Source organism: Monodelphis domestica, chromosome 5 (assembly GCF_027887165.1).
Source record: "Monodelphis domestica isolate mMonDom1 chromosome 5, mMonDom1.pri, whole genome shotgun sequence".
NCBI classification, from domain to species: Eukaryota; Metazoa; Chordata; class Mammalia; order Didelphimorphia; family Didelphidae; genus Monodelphis; species Monodelphis domestica.
This window is the reverse complement of record NC_077231.1, coordinates 103,844,106-103,861,533: the sequence shown is the minus strand read 5'-3', so window position 1 is coordinate 103,861,533 and position 17,428 is coordinate 103,844,106. Positions and strand designations below refer to the sequence as shown.

Here is a 17,428-nt window from a genome sequence, read left to right as displayed (position 1 = left end):
TACATTTTTTTTAAAACTCTTACCTTCTGTTTTAGAACCAATACTATGTTGATTCTAAGGCAAAAGAGTGGTAAGGGCTAGGCAATGGGGGCTCAGTGACTTACCCAGGGTCACAAAGCTAGGAAATGTCTGAGCCCAGAGTTTGAACTTAGGACCTCCCTTCTCTAGGCCTACATTTTTCCTTGAAGGCAGCAAGATGGCACAGGGGATGGAGTGCCTGGCAGGAGTCAGGAAGACATGAGTTCATAATAAGCCTTGGCTTTGAGATCCTGGGCAAATTATTTACCTGTATGCTCCAGTTTCCCTGTCTGTAAAAAAGGGGTAATAATACTGCTCTTACCTTCCAGGGTTGTTAAGCTCAAGAGATAATTCTAAAGCACTTAGTATAGTGACTGACACACAGTGTGCTTATAAGTTAACTATAAGTTCCATAAGTAATATCCTTTCTTAATAAGCACAGAATTAAAAACAACAGAGAGTAATGAAAATCATACAAAATATATGGTACAATATGGTAAAAAAATCCAACACTAACTTGATAGAGAACTAACTAAAGCCGAAGATAACAGCTTAATCTTGTTTCACTTATTATCCTTTGGTCAAAGTCAGATGTTCTGAACTAATCTAACTAAAAGAATCACACAAATGACCCTTGCTGTCATAAAATTAAATCATACAATTGTTGCTTGATCCAATTAATTCCCAGTATGTCTGCCTATTCTGTGCATGCTGTGTATATTTGTGAGAATATGTCCCAGATTTATAGGGAGGGGAGAGTGTGCTGTAGCTACTTCTTTTATGCCATCTCTATAAATGCCTTTACTTTGGGGGGCAGCTAGGTGGCTCAGTGGATTGAGAGGCAGGCCTCAAGATGGGAGGTCTTGGGTTCAAATGTGACCTCAGATATTTTCTGGCTTTGGGACCCCGACCAAGTCACTTAATTCCCATTGCCTAGCCCTTACCATTCTTCTGCCTTGGAACCAATGAACAGTATTGAATCTAAGATGAAAGGTAAGAGGTTTTTGTTTTTTTTAATGCCTTTGCCTTGAACTTAGGATTGTCTATTTCAGGTAAAAGCATTAGTGGGGACTTCTCACTTAGAATTTAATAGTGCAAAACTACATAGCCCATTGAGTCCAAGGTGATCCTCCTCCTACACAACTTGCCACCACCAGAGGGTGCTGTATTTATATAGTGTCAACCTGGAAAAGCACTGAACCACCAAAGCAGTTATAAAAGAACACATCTTTAATCAGGGCAAGGGGGAAAATGCTCTTATGGTAGGCCAACACACACACACCACACAGAGCCACTCAAGCTCTGAGACTGGGAACATGGGGGGAAGGTGGGAGGGAGGAGCGGGAAGTTGGACACCAAGAATGGAAATTTCCACTAAAGAATTTAGGAACCTTAGGGAATATATGAAAGGAGAGTTACATAAAGGCTTGGAAACGAAGTTGTAGCAGGAGCTGGAATAAGTTTAGATACAATTAGAGAAACTAAGACGACAAAAAGAGTACTTAAGACTTGACTACATCCACTACACCTGTCCAAGGTACTCACTCAATGGGTGCTGAGTCTGGGGAAAGTCAGGCAGGGAATTTCTTTAAGGCAAGTTTCCATGGGGCAAGAGTAAATTTGGGGTTTCATAAAACAAAGTTTGTCAATAGAAATCGAAGTGAGTCTGACTGTTTTCAGATATATAGACACGAAAAAGGAGCGTACAGCCCTTTCCCTAGAATCTTTTGGCTGCTCTAGGTTCTCACCCAGACAGTAATAATGGAGCAGCTTCAATGCTACCCCTCCCCAAAGCTTTGGGTATTGGCTACAGAGAAGAAACTAGCGCCAGCACTACTTAGCAAGCCTAGAGTCTCCTCTCAAGCAGCTCACTTTTGCTACGTAGCCTCCACCTTACTCGCAGGGTCGCCTTTATTTGAGGAGCTGGGGGTTCCTGCAGGAGCCACAGAAGAAGTGTCACCGACGCTCTCCGTGAGAGGGGGAGGAGGGTCGGAGACTACAGCCACTGAAACCGGAAAAGGTTTTAGGAGGAAGGAAGGAAGGAAGAAGAGGAAGGGGGCGTGCCTTAATGCCGCGAATGCGCACTGGGATCTGGCTGCGGTTTGTCAGCGCCCCGGCGGCGTCTGGCCGCCGCAGAAGAAGCAACTCCAGCTGGCTGTGAATGGAGAGAGACATGCGGCGTTACCTCCGGGTGTTAGTTCTATGTCTGGGCTGCGGCTTCTGTTCGTTGCTTTACGCCTTGAACCAGCTCGTGGTGTCCCTGGACGAAGAAGAGACCGGCGGTGGCGGGAAGCTGAAGGCCGCAGCGGTGGCTTCCTGGATCACTGTTAGCGGACGCGTACCCGAGAACGGGGCGCGAAGCGTAGGCCCCAAGGATCATCCTGGCTGGTCCGACAGGTAGGCTGCTCTCTTCTTCGTACCAAAGAACCTGAGTGGGGCACCGCCTCAGAGTGAGGCCGGATTGCTGGAGGCCCCACGTCCGCACCTCTCTTATCCCCGTAGCCTCTACCTGCGCGGAGCTGCTGCCGCCCCTTCACTCTCGCAGCGCTGAGCACAGCCTCGGATCGGTGGCCGGGCCTTGAGACCAAACCTCAGTGCCGCAAACCCAGCTCCCGTTTGTAGTTGATTTTAGCGTGTGTCACCTAATGGAAAGGGGTCCCCAGTGCAACGGAAACATTGAAAAACTAAAGGCTCTTCCTCAAATTCATTTACTGAAAGGAATTCCCACATTTTTTTAATGTAAAGATTTTCCAGTTTAGGCCTCTATTACCTTACTGGTAATTTTGCTCAATCAGAAGGCTTGCACCTTTTTTTGGTGGTGGTATGGCAGCACTTGGTTTAATAATTTTCTCTATTTTAAAAACAAAAAATCCCCACTGGTTTCAAAAATAATCCACACAGCCATGGAATCCCCACCAGTGATTTTATGAATAATAGTATTTTAAAGATAGGTTGTGTTTTGACATATTTGGGATTAACTTTTTTTTAAAAAACTTTTTAAAGACAAAATAATGTACCATAGTATAAATGAACCAGTGCTTTTCCAGAAAGAATTTAGGTAAATCATATGTTGATTGCACTTGTGTGATGGAGAGCATTCTTAGGGAAGGAGGAAAGTTTTAAGGTCTGTATGAAGAAGCTAGGTAGATTTTTTTCTTTGTAGTCTGGCAAATTCCCAAGACTCCTGAGATCTTTGTGCTTCTAAGTACAAAAATAATATGTAAAATTAATTTTACACATGTAGTATATAGATCATTAATGGTACTTTGTGCAGATCTGAATTTTACAAGAAATGAAAAGTGAAAGCATTACAAAAGAAATTAAGACTTATGGTTGTAGAATGATAATGAAATACTAAAATAGAATACAATATTGCAGGACAGTTTGGTAGCAAAATGACCTCCAATATTTGCCACTTTGTCTTGGGCTAATTTAGTTTACAGTACATACTGGCAGTTAATTTTATTAGAATTCTTTTAATTGTTTGAAATGTAAAAGAAAAGTTCCTGTAGCATTTGAACCCAAGAATTAGTTTATTGAACTGTTACTGAAATCTTTAGTTGGTATGTAAAAATGGAACTTTTTTCCTTTTAAACTCATACCTTCTGTCTTAGAATTGACATGTTCCAAAGCAAAAGAGTGGTAAGGACTAGCCCTGTGATAGCAAGCCAAACATGCCAAAAAGGGCACACAGAGCCCTCTCTGCACACCTGCAGTTGCCTGCTAGAGTTACTAGAAAGTCAAAGGGACTCTTCCCCTCCCCCTCTCCACATGCCTAAAGACATTCCTCACTTCACCTGCTGCTCTGCCCAGCAGCCCTAGGAGGGAGCAGAGGAGTACTCACATGCTGTGTGAGGGTGTGGTGCAAATGGCAACCTATTGAGTCTATGGTGAAGGTGATTCCTGTGCTGGGGTTAGACCTAGTTTTGAGGAGAGCAGAGTTCACAGCATGGCACATAGCTGGAGGGGAGCAGAGAACTTGAGCCACTCTCCTTCCTTTCTCCACATGTGCCTCTTATCACCTGCCCCTCTGCGCAGCAGCCCAATGGAAGCCTATCTTCCCTCCCCTGTCTGGGGTAAAAAGAGAGCTGGGGGTGAATTGGGATGGCAGGGCATGGTACTCAGGGTAAGCTGGGAGTAGGGCCAGCACTCCATCTCTAAAAGGTTTGTTATCACTGGTCTCGGCAATTGGAGTTAAATGGCTTGCCCTGGGTCACACAGCTAGGAAGTGTCAGAGGTCACATTTGAACCCAGGACCTTCCATGTCTAGACTTGGGCTCTCAATCCATTGAGCCACCTAGCTACCCCAAGAGTAGTACTATTACAAAGAGTAGAGTCACTAGTTTAGCTTTGATTGTAAATTAAAGTACTTTGGTTTAGGGTGGTGTTGGTGAATGTTTTTGAGTTCAAGTGCCTAAACTGCAAGTTCAAGCTGCCTGTGAACCCCTCTGAACTACCTCAGAGAGAAGAAGTGCTCTCTTTGGGCAGCTGGACAGAGGGGCAGGGCCTGCAAAAATTGACTTCAGGCAATAGGAAGAGTTCAGAATGGAGCAGCCACACGCTGCCCCCCCCTTCCCCTCTCCGCCAGTGCTGGCCCAGCACCAGAGCCAATACTTTGCTGGTTTAGGGTTTTTAGATCTTCTTGATAGGCCTGATAGAATTTGGTCAAGAATATATTCCTTAAATTTGAAGTTCCAACAATTGTGAATGAATTCTTTCAGAAAAGGGGGAGGTGTCTGAAAAGACAAATGTTGCTGCTTGTTAGAAATGCTCTGACAAACTTAGAGTTTTTGGTTTTTTTATTTCTTATTTTTGTCACCCTCGTTTTTCACTATATCTATCTCTTCAACTTCCAGAGAGTAATTCTTTATAACAGAATAAAAAGGAGAGATGGAGAAAAAAGGGCATTTGAACAATACTAATCAACAGAACACTTCAACCAAGACTGACAGTATATGTAGTATTCCACATCCATCGTACTTCATCTTGTTTTCATTTTCATATTTTTTGGGGGGAGGCAAACATGGTCATTATGACTATATATAGAATCATAGAATTTTAGATTTAAAAGGACTACAGAAGCCATCTAGTCCAACTCACAAAAGGAATCCCCACTATTAATTATATAACAAGTGGTAGTCCAGCCTCAATGCTAATATATGTACCCATATAATATGTTGGATTTTGATTATTTTGTTATTCTATTTATGTTGTCGGTGTTTTCCTGTTTATGCTTACTTCATTTTGTTTTGATTCATGGAATTTTTCCTATGCCTCCCCATATTCCTACTCATTGTTTCATTTTATTTTTAAATTTTATTAACAGATTTTGTTTCTAGATATCTTATCTCTTCACACACACACACACAATAGAAGATGTCATTCAGCAAACATCTGTATATATAGATTGTGTCTATTATGTTTCCAATTTTCATTTCATTCTCTGGAGGTGAACATTCACAAGTTGTTCTTCAAACATTAAATCTCTAACTATATATAATGTTCTCTTCTGCTCATTTCATTCTTCATTATCTCATGTAGTTCTTTCCAAATTTTAAAAAACGAATCAGCTCATTGTTTCTAACCACAGAATAGAAGTTCATTGCAGTCATAAACAGTTCATTTAGACATTTCCCAATTGATGGACATCTCCTCGAATTTCTAGTTCTTAACACGAAGAAGGCTGCTCTAAATACTGTGGAACATATAAGTTCTTTTCCTTTTTCCCTAATCTCTGTCTGAAATAGACTCAACCTAAGGGGTATACATAGTTTTATAACTCTGAATGTAATTCCAAATTGTCCTCCAAAATGGTTGGATCAGTTCATGGCTCTGTTAGTGTCCCCATTTTTCCACATCATCTCCTATATTTGTCATTTTTGCCAATTTGATGGGTGTGAGATGATACCTCAGAATTGTTTTGGTTTGCATTGCGCCATTCAGTAATGATTTAGAGCATTTGTTTCATATGCTTACACATGGCTTTGATTTCTTCATCCAAAAACTATTTATCTTTTGCCCATCTATCAATTGGGGGGTGGCTTATTCTTATATTTTAGATATCAAATCTCTGAGAGACTATGAAATCCCCCCATTTTTTGCTTTCCTTCTAACCTTGGCAACATTTATTTGTGCAAAAATTTTTCCATTTAATATACCCAACATAATCTATTTTATATCTCACAATGCTCTAATAAATTCCTCTTCTATCCATAAATCTGATTGGCAATGTTTCCTATTCTAATTTGCTTATGAGATCTCCTTCTCTGTCTAGATCATGTATCCCTTTTGGTCAGATGGTGTAAGATATTGGTCTATAACTAGTTTCTGCCAAATTACTTTACAGTTGTCTCAGCATATTTTTACCATATAGTGATTTCTTATCTCAATAGTCTGGATCTATATTTTTGTCATATATGGAGTTACTATAATCTTTTGCTAATGTTTGTTCTATGTCTGTTCTGTTCCACTGATCTACCTTTCTATTTCTTAGCCAATACCAAATAGTTTTGATAATTAGTATTTTATAATATGACTTAAAATCCAGTACTGCTAGACCTCCTTCCTTTACATTTTTTTATTAATTCTTTTCCTATTCTTGATCTTTTGTTCTTCCAAATGATTTTTTTAGTGCAATGAGATAATTTTTTGGTAATTTGATTAGAATGACTTTGAATAAGTAGATTAGTTTAGGTAGAATTGTCATTTTAATTATATTGGCTCTGCCCAATGTAAAAAAAATGTAAAAAGGTGTTTTATAATTATGTTCATGTAGTTCCTGGATTTGTTTTGACACCTGTACTTCCAGATATTCTGTTCTGTCTCTTATTGTTTTAAATAAAGTATGTATTTTAACTCTTCTTACAGAGCTTTGTTAGTAATATCTATAAAGGCTAATGATTTGTGTGTACTTATTTTATGGCCTGCTACTTTCATAAAAATATTGATAGTTTGAGCTTATATTCTAGATTACTCTAGGATTTTCCATGTGGTATACATCATATCATCTGCAAAAAGAGATCATTTTATTACCTCCTTGCTCATTCTGATTTCTTAAATTTCTTTTTTCTTCTTTTATTGCTATTGCTAGTATTTCTAAGATTATGATAAATAATATTGGTATAATGGCCATCCTTGTTTTACTTGTAATCTTATTGGAAAGGCTTTTGGAAATAGTTTTAGATAGGCACTTCATAATTTTAAGAAAAATTCCATGAATACTTATGCTTTCCAGTATTTTTAATAGGAATGAGTGTTGTATTTTATCAAAGACTTTTTATGCATCTGTTGATACTCTTTGTTTCTGACAGCACGGTAATATTCCATTTCATTCATGTACCAGTGTACTTATTGTTTGATTTAAAAAAACACACAAAACATTAAATTTGATTAGAAGTTCCTGTTGATTCAGTGTATAAAGTGCTGGAATTGGAATCAGTAAGACTTGAATTAATATTTGACCTCAGACACTTAACAGCTTTGTGACCCTAGGCAAGTCACTTAACTTCTGTTTTCCTCAGTTTCCTCAACTATCAAATGGGGATAATAGTGGCACCTCTATCAAAAGGTTGTTATTAGGATCAAATGACATAAAAATTATTTTGTAAAATTATTTAGCACAGTACTATATAGGTGCTTATTTCCTTTCCATATGGAACAAAAATCTATATTATAGGCTCTTGAGTATTGAATTGCTTTAAGGAAATTTTTAATGATACCAACCTTCCCATGAAAGTAAAGGTTTATTTTTTCTGTACTCATATTTTATTGGTGTTGCTATACAGCAGTGAGATATGAAGTACCATGAATATTCCTGGAGCACAATGGAAGGGAGCATGGTAGCTGTGAACAGATTGAAACACAAATACTGAGAAACTTCAGAAAAGAACAGGAGTTTAAAATGGGAGGGATGACAGATGGATACCCAGAATACTCCATTGATATTATGTTGATTTTTGAGAAATCATGGAAGACAGACAGTACATTGGCCATACTTCATGCAGTGAACTTTTGGGAGAATGTGGACAAGAGTTACATAAAATGGACAGGCTTGTAGAGTTATAGTCTGCATCTTTGAGTTGACAGATTTTAGTATTTGTGTTTTTGTGTGCTATAACTGTTCAGCCATTTCCTTAATTGAATGCCATTTGGTTTATTTCCAGGTCTTTGTTATTATAAAAAAAATTATATATTTTATACTCTGTGTGTTTAGCAGTGTTTTTATTGTTTACCTCATTGGGTCACAATGAGATAGTGGGATTTCTGCAAATAGTATAGACATTTTAGTCAACTTTAACATAATTCTAAATTTCTTTTTTACAACAATACTATTCCTTCCCTTCCTTCCTGTCTTCTTTCTCTTACCTTCCTTCCATTACCTTCTATCTGTGAATTTTAAAACTACTCCACCCTACTCAGACCATACTTTAGAAGATCTGATTTAGCAATTTCCTGATTAGTAACAATGGAGATACTTGGTTTAACAGAATCAGGTCTTGGGAACTCTATATTGCTCCACCCTACTTAGTTTAACAAGGTTATATAATGTCTGTACCATACTCAAGGATTAAGTATCTGAGGAAATGGCCTTCAACAGACATGTGCATAAACAGTGGACAGACCCCTGGGCTGTCCTAAGTCAAGCTAAACTATCATTGGTACAGATGAGAAGCAGGAAAGTGACGTAAAACCGTCTATATAAGGCATGTCACTACTTCTCTTCTCCCTCTTTTCCCAGAGAGGTGTCTGGCTAGCAGTGTTCTCACATTTTGGCATGGTGGCAGCTATTTGTCTGGGTTTTGGTGATGAGTTTTCCTTTGAGCTAATTCAGGTTCAGGCATCTTGGCTGAGCCCTCTTGGAGTTCAGGCTGATTCCTTCCTCTTTCACACTCCAAAACCTTACTTTCTAGATTCCCTAATCTTCCCACCTGGTACAAGCCAGGTAGGAGAAAAATCCTAAACCCTTTCCTTCTCCCTCCTTCTTAATTTCTTTCCACCATATTAATTAAATCACCATAAAATTTCAGACTGACTTAGGTATTTTTATTTTATTATTTGGGATATCAATGGCGACCAATAATATAATTTAGGTCACAATGCTAAAATTATCTTTTATAGTCTTAGAATCAATACTGTTTATTAGTTCCAAGAGTGGTAAGGGTTAGGCAGTGAAGGTGTAATAGTAAAATTAGGACTCTGGTCCTTAGAATTTAATGAAGTTTAGAATTACTTGGATAGGTAAAAGATGAGAAATAGGTAGAAAGATAAAGTAGCTTAATCTAGCTCCCATGAGGCGAGTTCAGTGTGACCTCCAGCACCAGCTACCTTGGCAGGACACCAGAGACATAGCACTCTTCCTTCTTTGCCCCTTTTCTCCTCTCTAGCACATCTGGTTCAAATTCAGAGTCATATCTGGTTCAGATTTAGAGTTACATAGCCTATGCTGGGATATAGGGATGTAGGGATGCAAGAATGTAGGGACACAGGCAGGGTAACATCCCATATAACAACCTGCCAGCAGTTATTATATAATTTTTACCTGTGGGTAATAACCTGAGTAAAAAATATGGGGAGAGGCGCTATCTCCTTAATGTTTTCCCTTGGATAATTAAAGGAAAACATGAGAAATAAGAAAACACGTGGGGAGTAAGGACTCCTTAATGCCTTGAGCATTAATAGGGGGCGACATGTCGGGAGGAAAGATAAAGAACAGCCAGAAAGGGTTAGGACAGAGAAGTTCAAGGATCCAAGGAGGTAAGAGAGAGATTAGCGCTTCTCCCCAGTATTTATTGGAAGTTTTAAGAATGTGGATTGGGAGGTGATCAATGAATACGTAACATGGCATAGGTCTTAACATGGGTTGAATTGACAATGACAAGATCGAAGAGGTGGAGATTAACCTAACATGCACCTTTCAAAGGAATGTGGTTTGACAAGGCTGTGCTGGCTCAGGAATTCTCCTGCCCTTTGGACTGTCTATACAATGATCATTAACTGATCTGACCAAGTATCTGGTATACAACATCAACACATCAACCATACTTCCCAGATGCCAACATGCCTGGTATGCTACATCCTATGTGTGACCCTAGGAGAGGGGTGTAAATTCCCTTTACACAGAGATTAAGTGACTTCCAGGGTCACACAGCTGGGAAGTGGCTGAGGCCAAATTTGAACCTATTTTTAAAATCCTTACCTTTTTTAGAATTGATGCTGAAGATGGGTTATAATGCAGAAGAGTAGTAAGGCTAGGCAGTTCAGTTTAAATGAATTGCCCAGGGTCACACAGGAAGTATTTGAAGCCAGATATGAACTCAGGACCTTATGTTTCCAGTTCTGGGTCTCTATCTGCTGAGTCACCTAACTGCTCCTCCAAACTGATTTATAAAAGGGCTGGACAAAGTTACAGTTCCACCAACAGTACATCAGTGTACTTGTCTTTCTACAACCCCTGTAACATTTAAACTATTTCTGCTTTTAGTATTTTTGTCATTTTGTTGGGAGATGAAACCTTAGTTGTTGTGGTTTCCCTTTTCTTACTGTTAATAATTTGGTTTCCATTTGGTAGTTAATTTGTCATTCTTTTGAGAACGGTTTGCTCAGATATTTTGAGGACTGTTACCTATATATCTAGGATTTTCAATATCCTTATAACTAGTTTTTGCCCAATTGACATGTCTTTTTATCCTTGTTGCATTGTTTTTGTTTTTGTTTTTGTTTTTTAATGCAAAAACTTCTCTTTCATGTGATAAAAAAATCTATTTTATCTTTTATTACTCTCTCAAGTTTTTTTTGGTTAAGAACTCACCGCCTAGCCTTAATTGTGAAATAGTCTATAATCTGGTTTTCTTTAAATTTTTTTTCTTCTAATATAGCTTCTAATATTAATATATAACTTATCTTTAATATTCAGATCCTTTTCATTTTTAGGTCATTGTGATGTGTGGTACAAGATTGTGATCTAAGCCTAATATCTACCAGACCGTTTTCCAGTTTTCCCAGCAATTCTTGTCAACTATGGAACTCTTTTCTATAATTTCTTTTTGGTTTTATTGAACCTTGCTTAATGAAGTTCAGTGACACTTGATTTTTTAAAAATAGTATAGTGGTTGTGATAAAAGTGGTACTTTCTTTTTTTTTTTTAATTTTAAACATTATTTTATTTGGTCATTTCCAAACATTATTTACTGGAAACAAAGATCATTTTCTTTTCCTCCCTGCACCCCCTCCCACCACCATTCCCTCTCCCATAGCCGACGCACGATTCCACTGGTTATCACGTGTGTTCTTGACTCAAACCCATTTCCATGTTGTTGGTATTTGCATTAGAGTGTTCATTTAGAGTCTCTCCTCAGTCATATCCCCTCAACCCCTGTAGTCAAGCAGTTGCTTTTCATCGGTGTTTTTACTCCCACAGTTTATCCTCTGCTTGTGGATGGTATTTTTTAGATCCCTTCAGATTGTTCAGGGACATTGCATTGCCACTAATGGAGAAGTCCATTACCTTCGATTGTGCCACAGTGTATCAGTCTCTGTGTACAATGTTTTCCAGGTTCTGCTCCTCTCACTCTGCATCACTTCCTGGAGGTTGTTCCAGTCTCCATGGAATTCCTCTACTTTATTATTCCTTTTAGCACAATAGTATTCCATCACCAACATATACCACAATTTGTTCATCCATTCCCCAATTGATGGGCATCCCCTCGTTTTCCAATTTTTGGCCACCACAAAGAGTGCAGCTATGAATATTCTTGTACAAGTCTTTTTCCTTATTGTCTCTTTGGGGTACAAACCCAGCAGTGCTATAGCTGGATCAAAGGGCAGACAGTCTTTTATCACCCTTTGGGCATAGTTCCAAATTGCCCTCCAGAATGGTTGGATCAATTCACAACTCCACCAGCAATGAATTAGTGTCCCTACTTTGCCACATCCCCTCCAGCATTCATTACTTTCCATAGCTGTCATGTTAGCCAATCTGCTAGGTGTGAGGTGATACCTCAGTGTTGTTTTGATTTGCATCTCTGATTATAAGAGATGTAGAGCACTTTTTCATGTGCTTATTAATAGTTTTGATTTCTTTGGCTGAGAACTGCCTGTTCATGTCCCTTGCCCATTTATCAATTGGAGAATGGCTTGATTTTTTGTACAATTGATTTAGTTCTTTGTAAATTTGAGTAATTAAACCTTTGTCAGAGGTTTTTATGAAGATTGTTTCCCAATTTGTTGCTTCCCTTCTGATTTTAGTTACATTGGTTTTGTTTGTACAAAAACTTTTTAATTTGATGTATTCCAGATTATTTATTTTGCATTTTGTAACTCTAAGTCTTGCTTGGTTTTGAAGTCTTTCCCTTCCCAAAGGTCTGACATGTATGCTATTCTGTGTTCGCCTAATTTTCTTATAGTTTCCTTCTTTATGTTCAAGTCATTCACTCATTTTGAATTTATTTTGGTGTAGGGTGTGAGGTGTTGATCTAAACCTAATCTTTCCCACACTGTCCTCCAATTTTCCCAGCAGTTTTTATGAAATAGTGGATTTTTGTCCCAAAAGCTGGGATCTTTGGGTTTGTCATATACTGTCTTGCTGAGGTCATTTATCCCGAGTCTATTCCACTGATCCTCCTTTCTGTCTCTTAGCCAGTACCAGATTGTTTTGGTGACCACTGCTTTATAATATAGTCTGAGATCTGGGACTGCAAGGCCCCCTTCCTTTGTATTTTTTTTTTCATTATTTCCCTGGATATCCTTGATCTTTTGTTCTTCCAAATGAACTTTGTTATGGATTTTTCTAAATCAGTAAAAAAAAATTTTGGAAGTTCCATGGGTATGGCATTAAATAGATAGATGAGTTTGGGTAGGATGGTCATTTTTATTATATTGGCTCGTCCTACCCATGAGCAGTTAATGTTTTTCCAATTGTTCAAGTCTAGTTTTAGTTGTGTGGAAAGTGTTTTGTAGTTGTGTTCATATAGTTCTTATGTTTGTCTCGGGAGATAAAAGTGGTACTTTCAGTAAAACTTACAATTGCTTTTTAATACAGTAATTTTTTTTTAATTTCACTGGGTTTAACATGTGTCATTGATCAAGAGCTATTTCCATATTAATAATATTTGCACTAGGGTGATCTTTTATATTCTGTATGTCCAGTCGTATCCCCATTGACCCATGTGATCAAGCAGTTGTTTTTGTTCTGTTTTTCTTTTCCCACAGTTCCTCCTCTGGATGTGGATAGTGTTCTTTTTCATAAGTCCCTCCAAATTGTTTTGAATCATTGCATTGCTACTAGTAGAGAAGTCCATTACATTTGATTGTGTCACAGTGTATCAGTCTCTGTGTACATTGTTCTCTTGGTTCTGCTCCTCTCATACTGCATCAGTTCCTGGAGGTTGTTTCAATTCACATGGAATTCCTCCAGTTCATTATTCTTTTGGGCACAATAGTATTCCATCACCAACATATACCACAATTTGTTCAGCCATTCCCCAATTGAAGGGCATCCCCTCATTTTCCAATTTTTTGCCACCACAAAGAGAGCAGCTATGAATATTCTTGTACAAGTTTTTTTCCTTATGATCTCTTTGGGGTACAAACCCAGCAGTGCTATGGCTGGATCAAAGGGCAGACAGTCTTTTATTGCCCTTTGGGCATAGTTCCAAATTGCCTTGCAGAATGGTTAGATCAATTCACAACTCCACCAGCAGTGAATTAGTGTCCCTACTTTGCCACATCCCCTCCAGCATTCATTACTTTCCATAGCTGTTATGTTAGCCAATCTGCTAGGTGTGAAGTGATACCTCAGAGTTGCCACCACAAAGAGAGCAGCTATGAATATTCTTGTACAAGTTTTTTTTCCTTATGATCTCTTTGGGGTACAAACCCAGCAGTGCTATGGCTGGATCAAAGGGCAGACAGTCTTTTAGCACCCTTTGGGCATACTTCCAAGTTGCCTTCTAGAATGGTTGGATCAATTCACAACTCCACCAGCAATGAATTAATGTCCCAGCATTCATTACTTGTATGATTTGTTTTTGACAATTGCTTTCTGACATTTTGCAATTCAAATTCTCTCCCTCCCTTTTGCCTATCCTCCTCCCTCTCCAGACAGTAAATACAGGTACTCACTCCTTCTTTTCTCTCTAGGATATTATAAACTCTATGGGATTTAGATCTCTATTCCCCTGAAGGGAACAAATAAGTTACCCAATATAAATGGATTCTGACTCTCCAGACTTATTTCTCCATCCTGTCCCTATGTGGGTACTACTGTTCTCTTTGTCCTCTCTTTCAGCTTTCTTTTTATGTATGATTGACTACTATTAGAATGTAAGCTCTTTCAGGACAGAGACTGGCTTTCTTCTTGTATTTGTATTCCCAGGGCTTTGCATAGTGCCTGGCACATAGTAAACACTTTATAAATGTTTATTGACTTGACTCCCCAAGGTCACACAGTTTCTTTTTGGCAATTCAAACTTCAATCTAGGTTTTCTTTTTTTAAAAATGTACAATTCTGAACTTAAACATCAATTAAGATGAGCCCTTCCATATGGCATATGAAACTCTGGAGTTTGTTTTGTATACAGTTTGCTTTTCTTTTTAAGTATATGATAGATTAAACTTTTACAGCTTTTGAAAGCTCACTTGCTTGTCTATGATTTCCTTCTGGCCTTCCTTTTGTTCTTTTTTGGTTCTTTTTCTTTCTTTTCCTTTTTTTACAACCCTTATCCCTAGACTCCTTCCTCTTCTCTCCCATTTGAGGTGGGGGTTGGGAGAGAAAAACAAAAGAGTTTTAAAGTCTTTCAAAGTTGTTTTTCTAATGTAGAGGCAGGTAAGATGTTAAAATAGATAGAGCCCTGAAACTTGGAGTCAGGAAGACTTGTGTACAAATTTAGCTTTAGACACCCACCAACTTTGTGATCCTAGAATAGTCATTTAACTTTTTTCTGCCTCAGTTTCACCTACTACCTAGAGTTGTTGATTGGTCGCAGATTTGATGATGCAGTTGTACAGTTAGACATGAAGCATTGGCTTTTTACGGTAGTGAATGACACAGGCAGCCAAGTGGAGTACAAAGGGGAGACCAAAAGTTTCTATCCAGAAGAAGTATCATCTATGGTCTTGACCAAGATGAAAGAAATTGCTGAAGCTTAACTTGGGAAGACTGTCACAAATGCTGTTGTCACAGTACCAGCCTACTTCAACAATTCCCAATGACAGGCCACCAAAGATGCCAGAACCATTGCTGGTCTCAATGTGCTCCAAATCATCAATGAGTCAACTGCTGCTGCTATTGCTTATGGCTTGGACAAAAAAATTGGTGCCAAGAGAAATGTGTTGATCTTTGACCTTGGGGTGTGGTACCTTTGATATCTCCATCCTTACCATTGAAGATGGTATCTTTGAAGTCAAGTCCACAGGGAACACCCACTTGGATGGTGAGGACTTTGACAACTGCATGGTCAACCATTTCATTGCTGAGTTCAAGCGAAAGCACAAGAAGGACATCAGTGAGAACAAGAGGGCTGTCCGCCATCTGCGCACTGCTTGTGAACGTGCAAAGAGAACCCTCTCTTCAAGTACACAGGCCATTATTGAGATCATTCCCTCTATGAAACTATTGACTTCTATACCTCTATTACCCGGGCCCATTTTGAAGAGCTGAATGCTGACCTCTTCCTTGGCACACTGGACCCTGTGGAAAAGGCCCTCAGAGATGCTAAGCTAGACAAATCACAGATTCATGACATCGTCTTGGTGGGTCGTTCCACTCGAATTCCCAAAGTCCAGAAGTGTCTGCAGGACTTCTTCAATGGCAAGGAGCTCAACAAGAGTATCAATCCTGATGAGGCTGTTGCCTATGGTGCAGCTGTTCAGGCTGCCGTCTTCTCCGGAGATAAATCTGAGAATGTGCAGGATTTGCTGCTGCTAGATGTCATTCCTCTTTCCCTTGGAATTGAAACTGATGGTAGTCATGACAGTTCTGATCAAACGCAATACCACCATTCCTACCAAGCAGACTCAGACCTTTACTACCTACTCTGACAATCCGCCTGGTGTGCTTATTCAGGTTTATGAAGATGAGAGAGCAATGACAAAGGATAACAACTTACTTGGCAAATTTAAGCTCACAGGAATCCCTCCTGCCCCATGGGGTGTCCCTCAAATTGAAGTTACATTTGACATTGATGCTAACGGCATCCTCAATGTGTCTGCTGTGGATAAGAGCATAGGCAAGGAGAACAAGATCACCATCACCAATGACAAAGGTTGACTGAGCAAAGAAGACATTGAGTGCATGGTCCAGGAGGCTGAAAAGTACAAGGCTGAAGATGAGAAGCAGAGAGATAAGGTGTCTTCCAAGAATTCTCTTGAGTCTTATGCTTTCAACATGAAGGCAACTGTTGAGGATGAGAAATGACAAGACAAAATTGGTGATGAAGACAAACAGAAGATCCTTGACAAATGCAATGAAATAATCAACTGGCTGGATAAGAACCAGACTACTGAAAAGGAAGAATTTGAGCATGAGCAGAAAGAATTGGAAAAAGTCTGCAACCCCATGCCAGGGGGCATGCCTCACCCAGGAGGTGGAGTAGCCCCATATGGAGGTACTTCTTCTGGACCTACCATTGAAGAGGTCGACTAAATGTGCCAGAAGAAAAAGCATTCCACACAGCTTTCCAAAAATTGAAGGACTCAAATTTGTAGCCAAGGCAGTAGCAGTTTAAAGTTAACATTTAATCTACTGTGTAAATCTGGGCATTCTGAATACTTGAATGTGTGCAGAGGGAGAAGTGAACAACATTGCACTTTGTATCAGTACTGTATAAAAACAAGTGGAAATGCAATTCTTGTCCTGGAGAATAAATATTTAAAATTGGCACCATTAAAAAAAAGAATATCAGGGCAATTTTCTTTGATAATTTATTGTAATATGATTTCTGGCTTTTTTTTTTATCATGACTTTCAGGTAATTCGATAATTCTTATGTTGCCTCTTCTGGACCTATTTTCCAGGGCAGTTGTTTTTTTCAATGAGATATTTCATATTTTCTTCTATTTTTTCATTCTTGTGATTTTGTTTCTTGATGTCTCATGAAGCCATTTGTTTCTATTTTCCCAATTCTAATTTTTAAAGAATGATTTTCTTCCTTGACTTTTTGATCCTTATTTTCCATCTGACCCTTTCCATTTTCATGGAACTTTTTTCTTCATAGGATTTTTATGCCTCTTTTTCTAGTTGACCAATTTTATTTTTTAAGCTTTTTGCATTACTTTTATTTCTTTTTCTGCTTTTTCTTCCATCTCTTTTATTTGATTTGTAAATTCCTTTTTGAGTTCTTCCAGTTCCTGAGACCAAGTCCCATTTTTCTTTGAAGCTTTGCATGTGATTGCTTGGATCTCACCATCCCCTACTG

At 38.7% G+C, this 17,428-nt stretch overlaps 1 protein-coding gene and 1 pseudogene across 2 annotated transcripts in view; both read left to right on the top strand.

The window, feature by feature from the left end:
* Window positions 1-2,077: 2,077 nt before the first annotated feature.
* The window catches only part of GXYLT1 (glucoside xylosyltransferase 1), a 59,905-nt gene continuing 44,554 nt past the window's right edge, over window positions 2,078-17,428 (top strand). For both annotated transcript variants that reach the window (XM_007503156.2, XM_007503155.2), the window contains exon 1: window positions 2,078-2,415. In XM_007503156.2, the coding sequence (XP_007503218.1) occupies window positions 2,180-2,415 (236 nt within the window). In that variant the 5' untranslated portion in view covers window positions 2,078-2,179. The remainder of the gene's footprint in view (window positions 2,416-17,428) is intronic.
* Window positions 15,013-16,779, top strand: LOC100618620 (heat shock cognate 71 kDa protein-like; annotated as a pseudogene).